The following is a 9,129-nucleotide window of genomic DNA, read 5'->3' on the forward strand; positions in this document are numbered from 1 at the left end:
GGACACCTCTATATCTACAGAAAAAAAGAATTCCCAGTAGACAGTAACATTTACAGGGTGGATAAAGTGCATCCCAGTACAAGGATGGAGGTCTGTGTGTGTGTGTGTCTGAGAAGGTGTGAAGTGCTGTGCGGGGGGTGATGGGGCAGTGTAAGTGTTGAACCACAGGGGGGCTATTGCTTTCATAGCTCTGGGGAAGAATCTGTCCCTTAAGGCTTTTTGTGGTGGTTTTAATGTTCCTGTACCACCTTCCTGATGGAAGCGGTACAGCAATACATTGCCCAGGTGGATTGGGTCGGCTGCAGTGCGTCTGGCCCTCTCCTGGACTCAGGCAATTTAGCTGGAATCCAGATCAGGTAGACGGCGGCCCACAATCCCCTAAGCTGCCATACCACACTGTCACACTGAGACACAGGATGCTCTCAATAGTGGCTCTGTAGAAGTTCACAAGCGGCTGAGAAGAGAGTCCCGTCCACTTCATCTTTCTGAGAAAGAAGAGCTGTTGTTGGGCCTTCTTTACCAGGTGTGAAGTGTTCACAGTCCAGGAGAGGTCAGATGAAATGTGGATGCCCAGGAACTTAACCCTGTCCACATGCTTCACTGCCTCTCCGTGTATGCAGAGAGGAGCTTGCTCAGTCTTCCTGGACCTTCAGTAATCTACTATAACCTCCCTTGTCTTATTGGTGTTAAGAACCAGATTGTTCTTTAAACACCATTTTGTGAGACTATGGACCTTTTCTCTGTACTGGGTCTCATCATTGTTGGATATGAGACCCACCACAGTGGTATCATCCGCAAACTTCACAACCATGTTGGTGGGGTAGATGGCAGTCCTATGTAAGTGGGTGAACAGGGCAGGACTGAGCACACAACCCTGCGGCATTCCAGTGTTGAGAATCAGCGGTGAAGACGTTCACTTCCCTATCCTCACCACTTTGGGCCTGTTGGTGAGGAAGTCACTGATCCAGGTGCAGAGTGATGCTGACAGACCCCGGTTGTGGAGCTTCAGGGCCAGCACATCCAGGAGAACAGTGTTAAAGGCTGAGATGAAGCCCACAAACAGCATCCTAACATAGGTGCTGGGAAGCTGCAGGTGAGTGAGGGGCATGTAAAGCACTATCGAAACAGCATCCTCCGTTGAACGGTTGCAGGCTGTCCAGGCTGGCAGGAATGGTGTCTTTGAAAAACTTCTGCCAACTGGTCTGCACACGATTTTGGTGTCTGACCTGACACCTTATCTGAACTGATGATGTTGATCCTCCTCAGGGTGAAGGTCACTTGATGCCTTTCCACATGTTTTGTGTGTGTCATTGTCATTGAAGTACTCCTCAGTGTGCTGCTTGTACCTGAGTTTTGCCAGCTGGATGTCCCTTTTCAGTTCTTTGCGGGCCCTGCTATAAGCCAGTTTGTCTCCTGCTCTGTAGGCTGCATCTTGGGCTTTTAGCAGGGACCAAACTGAACCCATGGCTTCACCGACATCATCAGTGCAGAAGTAAACATAGGACAGCACAGATGACGTGTATTACTCCAGATCAGTGTCCTCTTTGAACACTCCCCAGTCTATGTGCTGAGGCGGAAGAGGCCACCTCAGTCCAAACCTGAATGGTTCTGGTGGTGGGTTTGGTCCTGCAGATCTGAGGCCAATAGGCAGGGGATTAACACCAAAGAAATAAAATTTGACATCCCGAGATGAGGAGCAGCTGCAGCCTTGTATGCTCCTGGAATGTTAAGTAGACCTAGTCCAATATATTTAAGTCTCTTATCAGAAAGTTTATGAACTTGTGGAATTTGGGGAGGACAGATTTTAATTCCATGTGGTTAAAGTCCCCAGCCATGATCACAGCTGCCTCAGAATTAGCGTTCATCTGCCCTGTGATAGGGCAGCTCCTCCAGTGTTAACTAAGCATTAGGTCGCGGTGCTATGTAGGCTGCCATAATCACAACTGAGCTGAGTTCTGCAAACAGTTTAAATGGTCTGTACTTTATTGCCAGATATTCCAGGTCGAGGGAGCAGTAGGTTACAAAAATATTCTTAGCTGTACACTGTGAACTAGTGATGTGCGGGCCGGGGTTTTTTCCGACCCGCGGGTCCCGCTCTTTTAAAAAAATTTGACTGCACCAAACCGCCCCGCACCTCCGCTTCTATTTATTTAACCCAACCAGAACCGCCCCGCCCTATTAAAACACATGTTATGATATTGATGAATGCTTTTATTTAGTCTGAGAAAGGTGCATATGGTCTCCTAAATTGGCACTGGAACCTGGCAACACAAAATGTATTTTCATTTGAACGTTAAGCCTATAAACAGAAATAGGCAAATAAATAAAGTGTTTTAAATAAAATTAAATAAAATTAGGGTTATTTTTTAGACTTAATTATATCAGTGCAATACAAAACAATAAAAAAACAGCAAAACTTTAACCCCAGGGTCCCTGCTTGGACAAACAAAGTAGGTAATAAAACATTTTGCCACTTGTATGAAACATTTTTAATCAAACTTATTACGCTTATTCAGCGGTGTGCAACTGACCTCAGCACCGGGAGGCTTCAAAATCTGCTCTCACAGAGCAACCAAAACGACCTCCATCTAGCCTGTATTTTTTCTCTCAAAGTAGCCGTTTTAATTTAGGCGTTTGCCTGCACTGTGCAAAAAAAGAATAGCATCAACTGTCCCGGGGTTCAGTCTGTTTCGCCTGGACTCAAGCACCCGGCCTGCCGAGCTGAATGCGCGCTCACTCGATGCGCTCGTTGCAGGGATGCAAAGAATCATTCTTGCCACTTTGGAAAGCACTGGAAAGGCCTTTGGCTGCGACTGCGACTCCCAGAAACTTAGAAGATCTTCCCCATCCCAGAAGAACTGGCTGTCAATGTAGCGGTGAACCTCGTCTTTCTCCTCAGCTGCATCACCTTCATCCTCCCACTCACTGAAGTCGCCCATTTTTCTTTTGGCTCTTCCAGCTTCCTCCACTAAAAAGAAAATACAACTTGGAGTAGCCTAATCACTTTAATTTATAAGCACAGAATTATATAACGCTCGCGGTACTGACCTGGAAGCAAGGCTTCTGGCTCCGCCGATGGCACATTTGGTGGCGGTGTACGCGCTCTGTCCAATTCTCTCACAAGACGCCTGGCCTGGTCGTACACAGCATGTCTCTCCTCAACTGAAAACATCTTCAGAGACTTGAAACGTGGACAAAGAAAAGTCCCAAGCTTGTGTGTGATGGTAATGGGCAGTTTTTCATTTAATAGCTGCATTACCCGTGCTGTAATGTAAACCATATATTCGGGGTCAGCAAATTGCGGCTCGCAGTGTTTTCTTAGTTTAAAGAACCATAGCGCAACAAGCTGAATAGATGGATATTTTTCCCCATCAAGCTCATCACTCGCTGTTTTAAAAAGCACCAGGAACTCAGTGAGTGTGTTCAGTACGTCAAGCTGAATCCCATCCAGATGATGAAGTTGGTCCTTTTCTTGCATTGCTTGTTGGATTTCGCGATACTGTTTGGTGACAGACTGCATCATTGCAACTTTACTATTCCATCGAGTTTTGTACTCCTGAATGACAGCGTGAGGGAGATTTACCACAGTACTGGACTTCTTGAGGTATGTCACAAGGCTTTTGCATTTGTCAATGACTTGACATATGTCTTGCGTGTATAGTGGTGTGTTTTCTTTCAAATCAAACGTGTGTTTGAGGATGATGTTTATTACATGTGCGGTGCATGGTACCCACTTGTAGCTCCGGAGTGCAGATTTGATGTTGGCTCCTTGGTCACTCACAAACATGACTTTTTGTAAACGATCATCATTAATTCCAAAGTCATGAAGCTCTTTGATCATCTGTTCGTGAATGTTAAAAGCTGTTTTTTTTAAGAGTAGAGTCAAATTCAGCCGTTGTTATGACACGACTCCTCAATTTCCAGTCCTCGCTTATGAAGTGAGCTGTAAATGCGCGTTTATTGTACTCGTCCGTCCACTTGTCAGTGGTAATTGCAATACCACAGTCCAGAGCTTTATTGACCTCTTGGGCAAGAATTTCTTTTTGCTCTGCGGCCTGTGTTTTGGCCCTGTCGCACACGGTTTGTCTGTGAGGGAGTACGCTGCTTGCATCCACACGCCCAAAACGTGCACCTGTGTTGATAAGACATTGGGCCACTGCATGAAATCCATCACCAGATAGAATGTCAAAGGGCCGTAGATCTTTACAGCACAATTCAACGCATGCGTCAGTAACTTCAGATTTGAGCTGCGCTGGGATTTTTGTAGTTTTTAAGAACGCGGTTATACCTGTGTGACCCTGAGACATGTCCTTCTTTTTAGCTCCTCCGCAAACATATCTTGCCAGGCTGGATGTGCCCGTCTTGTGGCTGTCATGCTTATATAGTTTTTCACAGGAATCGCATTTCACATAGCTAATGCTGCTGCTGTTGTCTGCACTGATTACCTCGCTGAACCTGTCCCAAACCTGTGATTTAGCCATTTGACCCTCCTTCTTCTTTTTAAGGACGTAAACTTCGAACGAATGTTGTTCAACACTTCTTCTTCCTTTTGTTGCTTGTCTGCTTGGCGCTTTCTGCATGTAGCCTGCGTAGCCTACTAATTGCCTACATGGACATTATGTTATAAAACGTGACCTGTGTTTAAATAACTGATAAATATTTTGTCTTACATGTTATAGTAACAAAATGTAGACACTGATTAAGGTCTTTATTTTCAGTTTGACAAAAAATAAAATTAATAGATAGAACTAGATATTTCAGAATAGTAAACCACACCAACCGCCCTGCAGTGAAGCAAAAATTCTTTGACCCGCCCCAACCCGAACCGCGGGTAACCCGCGGGACCCGCGGGACCCGCGGGACCCGCGGGTTAGGGGGTGGCCCGCGCATCACTACTGTGAACATACAGAGCCAAAACTCCACCTTTGGTCTTACCCAAAGCTGCAGTCCGGTTGGCACGGAACAGAGAGTGCCTCGCTAGCTCCACCGCTGTGTCAGGGATATTGTTGTTCAGCCAGGACTTGGTGAAGATTGTCTGTCACACGTGAGACCATCCTCAGACGAATTCCATCCAGTTTGTTTGTGAGAGACCTGGCATTGGCGAGGAGGAGACGGGACAGAGCTCGTCTGTGTAGGTTAGATTGTAGCCTAACACAGAGCCCGCTCCACTTGCCCCGCTTTTGGTTATGTTGTCTCCTTGGCCGCAACGGGAGGCGGTGAGGGCCTCTATAATCTGCTGCAGTTTGGGTATAATAAAATCTGGCTTTGGCGATGGAGAAAAACATAGTTTATCCCCAATTCCAGCAGGTCAGCCCTTCCATACTAGATTAAGGCTTCCAGTCTTAAAAATAAGGGTGAAAACACATACAAAAACATCAAAATAAATGTAAATGGCCAAGAGCCTGGAGCCGCTGTGTGTGTCCGCACCACCATTTTGGAAGCAGGAAGGTGTGACATACAATATGAATACATCTGCATGTATTTGTAATTTGTTATTTCATTACTATTTTGTCCATTCTTTTTTTTTTTTTTTTTTGACCCTACTTTACAACTTTATGAACGCATTATTGGTAGCTCCCAGTCAAAATGAGATCTTTTCAGAGGCTTGCCCCGAGGTCAAAACTGAGGGGATTCTCAGAATATTAACAAAGAAAGTCTGCAACAACAGGCCATAGGGCTCAGAAAGAGGTGAGGAAGACCAAATGGCAGGAAAAGAAATTAATATCTGAGAATGGAGTAGAAAGAGAGATGGGTTTTAAGAAAGAAGAAGAAGAAGAAGATATATATATATATATATATATATATATATATATATATATATATATATATGTATACATACATAAAACACTTGAAACAACATCTACATCATTTACCTAATGATGGTAGAGAGCAGGTTTGGAAAAAAAAAGGTCTTAAAATTATCTTTAACATGAGAGAATCTGTAGTGATTTAGCGTCATTAAACATTAAGGATGTTTAATAACATTATTAATTTTAATAATTTCAGAAAATTATGACTTATTCAAAATTTTGATTACCTTGGGAGCACCACCACACAGATAGCCTTATACCAATCTAATGGCTGTGTGGACACCATTAGAGTACTAAATTAATTAATTTATTAAATTAATTAATTCAAGCTACTCAAATCAATCAGTTATCAATTAATCAGTCTCAGGACTGCTATAAGTCGAAGGGACCCATAACATGGCTCAAAGGAGGAGTTCAAAATAACCAGACCAGTTTAGAATAAATATGAAATATTTATTACTAGTCTAATCATGCATAAATGAAAAGGAAATATTTACAAAGGACTTCGCATAGGAAAATGAATCCAACATTGTAAAATGCAGAATACGGCGTTCAAACCAGAATCTTATTTCAATGTAATGTGTCAGAATGAATGAAATGTATGCAAGCGATGTAACAAAAGGTAATTAACCTGCGGTGTTAACTAAACTAAGTTTTAGGACTGAAAAAGAATCTCTGAATCCTAAAAGAAAAAGAGGGAAAACTGAATCATCTGTTTAAAGCTGGAAGTTTAACTAAGATGAAAAACTACTAAGGTCACTGTCAGACAACCAACCATTCCTTGAGCAGACAAGCAGAGAATTGATCCGAGCAGGACTCGTCCGGTTCTGTCTGGATCAAGCCGACTTACGACGGTTGTGGTGACTCTCCCGGGCAAATGAGGAAGTTGGCACAGGTGGTTTGGATCCCGAACGACTCCCAAGAAGGCCAGAAGATGCGTCACATGGTGGTCCAAAGGTTTGGATCAGGCAGCTCTGCTGATGCGGATTCTCCCGCGGCTCGGCTGGTGGTATCGATGATGGACAGTGAATGGTTTGCAGTGGTAGGCAGGAGAGAACAGTTCAGCTTTGGGTCAGTCCAAAAGAACTCTGTAGAACTGGTTCTGAAGCTTTGGTCAGCCTGCGTTACCCAGTTATCCAAATTAAAGATCAAAATCTAGGATCAATATTAAGTATACACACATTAAGTTCAAAAGATGAAAACATAACTAAAGAAAAGAGAAGTATTAGCTGGAAAAAGGGATGAACTACGGAGTCAATCAGTCCAGAAAGGAAAAAAAAATGAATCATGCATCTTGAATGCAGGCCCAAACTTTAGTATCTGGTGATGTACTTCACATCACTGCAAACTTAATTTTCCGGCAGCATCTCTCTCTCTCTCTTGCGTTCAGACAAAGTGTCCTAACTCTGGAAAAGAGCCATGTCTAAAGAGGGGGAGGTTGAAGACAGAGCTTGACGAACGGACTCGAAGAGCGAACTTAACTCTTTGTTCTGAGTTCAAAAAGTGTTAGTTTGATGACCTGCCCCATGAAAGGATGTGGGACCATTATCTTGACCAATAAACAGTCTTTTGGGCTGGTTTTGGGTCAGATAGCAGATGTAGAGCTGGTCTGATCATTTTGTAAAGAGTATCAAATTAAACATTTTGTGAATATATCTGCATGTCCAAGTTATTAAAGCTTTAAATGAAACATCATCAAAATCATCAGTGAATCACTGAAAAGACAATAAAATAGTAAGAAGGTTATATCTCAAACAAACAGTAATAAAGTTTCAGATCACAAATTAATCAAGCTTGCTGATTAAACTTTGTACAAAATTATAAGGATTATATGCATGTGCATGGTATCAAAATGAAATACATATGTATGTATATATGTACATTTAACTAGTACAATCTTTTACTACTTCATACAAAGTCTTTGTCCTTTCTATGCTGGGACACAGAGTTACATTAAATCACTTTATTACCCTCGTTGGTATGTGAGATGAACGTTTCTTGGTGTGTCCAGATGTCCTGGGCCATTAGAGCAGAAAGCTGCAAGAAAGGGGGGTTTCTTTATCAGTTGAAGAAAAACACAAGTTTAGAAAGAAACAGTTTCAAAGTGGACATTTTGGATGAGGAGTTTCACCTGGGAATCATAAAACATTCAGTTCGTCAACTAAAAAGACAGATATAGTGCAGAAGATTAAAGTTCAGAAATTTCCCAGATCTTGTATATAACTTAAACAAAGTACTCCCCAGTCCAGGATGGAGAGAGTCGGTCTTTGTTGACCTGTGGAACTGGAAACCAAGTCATAAATCTGAGTCAGACCCCCACTTTGGGAGTGAGAGAGACCGTTTGTCTGTAAGGATGAAAATCCTCAAAGATGTTTAATTCAGTCAGGATTAAACAAAAGTTCCAATCTTTATTTTGAAGATGCTGAAATCCGCTACAAATCCAAATTCACCAAAAACAATAAAAGAAATGACAATTACTATGCAGAATTAATGTTTAAACATACAGAGTAAAACTAAATATATTTTGTTTCTAATTGTTAACACAAATGCATTTTTATGATTTAGGTTTCCAAAATTTCCAAATGATGGGAGGATTTATAAAATGTAAATAAAACTAAAACGTAATCATTTGCTAAATGTGTTGCTGGCATCAAATTCAGAGTTAGCAAATATAATGAAAAAGCAGTCAAATCTCCCATTCAATGTTTTGTTTTCTCTTTTCCCATCTTACTGATGATATGACCCACAAGGATTCTCAGATGAGGGACACTGCATCTGCAAACCTGCTGAGCTGTTTGTTATGCCACCAAATGAAGTCATGCAGTTACTGAACAATCTGGATGGGCCAAACCTTCGCGCATTCAGCTGCTGTTGCACAAATATGTTTTTATGTGTTGTTCAGATTTACAGCAGGTCCATTTTATGTTGTTCTTATTGAATCTAAAAGGGGAACAGATTAGAAATTATATTAGTCTGGTATCCTTTGAGAACAAATGATGCCAAACTGTGCCAAAATGGCCATTGCAGAGACCTCGCCTGAGCTGTCTCCACTAAAACCTCTCTAATTCTGTACTGCTTTATCAGAGTTTGCCTTTGTAGAGATAATTTTCACATATTGTACTATGTTTTGGTAGAGGCTACAGCTACATCTTTACAATATATACACATACCTCTCTTCTTTTTTTTTTTTACTTTTTTGTTGGTGGTTTTTTAAGGACAAGTCTGATACTTTGCAATGTTCCATTTTCATTTATTGTTCACCAGTAACACATATTCTAATATTTATCTCAACAAGTTTCACAAGTGATTCCTTTTATTA

At 41.9% G+C, this 9,129-nt stretch overlaps 1 protein-coding gene across 1 annotated transcript; it reads right to left on the reverse strand.

Annotated features, from left to right (window-relative positions):
* Nucleotides 1-2,409: 2,409 nt before the first annotated feature.
* LOC121638806 (E3 SUMO-protein ligase ZBED1-like) lies at nt 2,410-3,193 on the reverse strand. The gene is made up of 2 exons (XM_041983801.1): nt 3,049-3,193; nt 2,410-2,968 (listed from the first exon to the last, which is right to left on the reverse strand). Exons 1-2 carry the CDS (start codon nt 3,170-3,172, stop codon nt 2,622-2,624), a joined length of 471 nt encoding a protein of 156 aa, XP_041839735.1. The 5' UTR covers nt 3,173-3,193; the 3' UTR covers nt 2,410-2,621.
* Between the last annotated feature and the right edge of the window lie 5,936 nt (nt 3,194-9,129).

The sequence above is a fragment of the Melanotaenia boesemani genome, chromosome 4 (assembly GCF_017639745.1).
Source record: "Melanotaenia boesemani isolate fMelBoe1 chromosome 4, fMelBoe1.pri, whole genome shotgun sequence".
In the NCBI taxonomy this organism is placed as follows: domain Eukaryota; kingdom Metazoa; phylum Chordata; class Actinopteri; order Atheriniformes; family Melanotaeniidae; genus Melanotaenia; species Melanotaenia boesemani.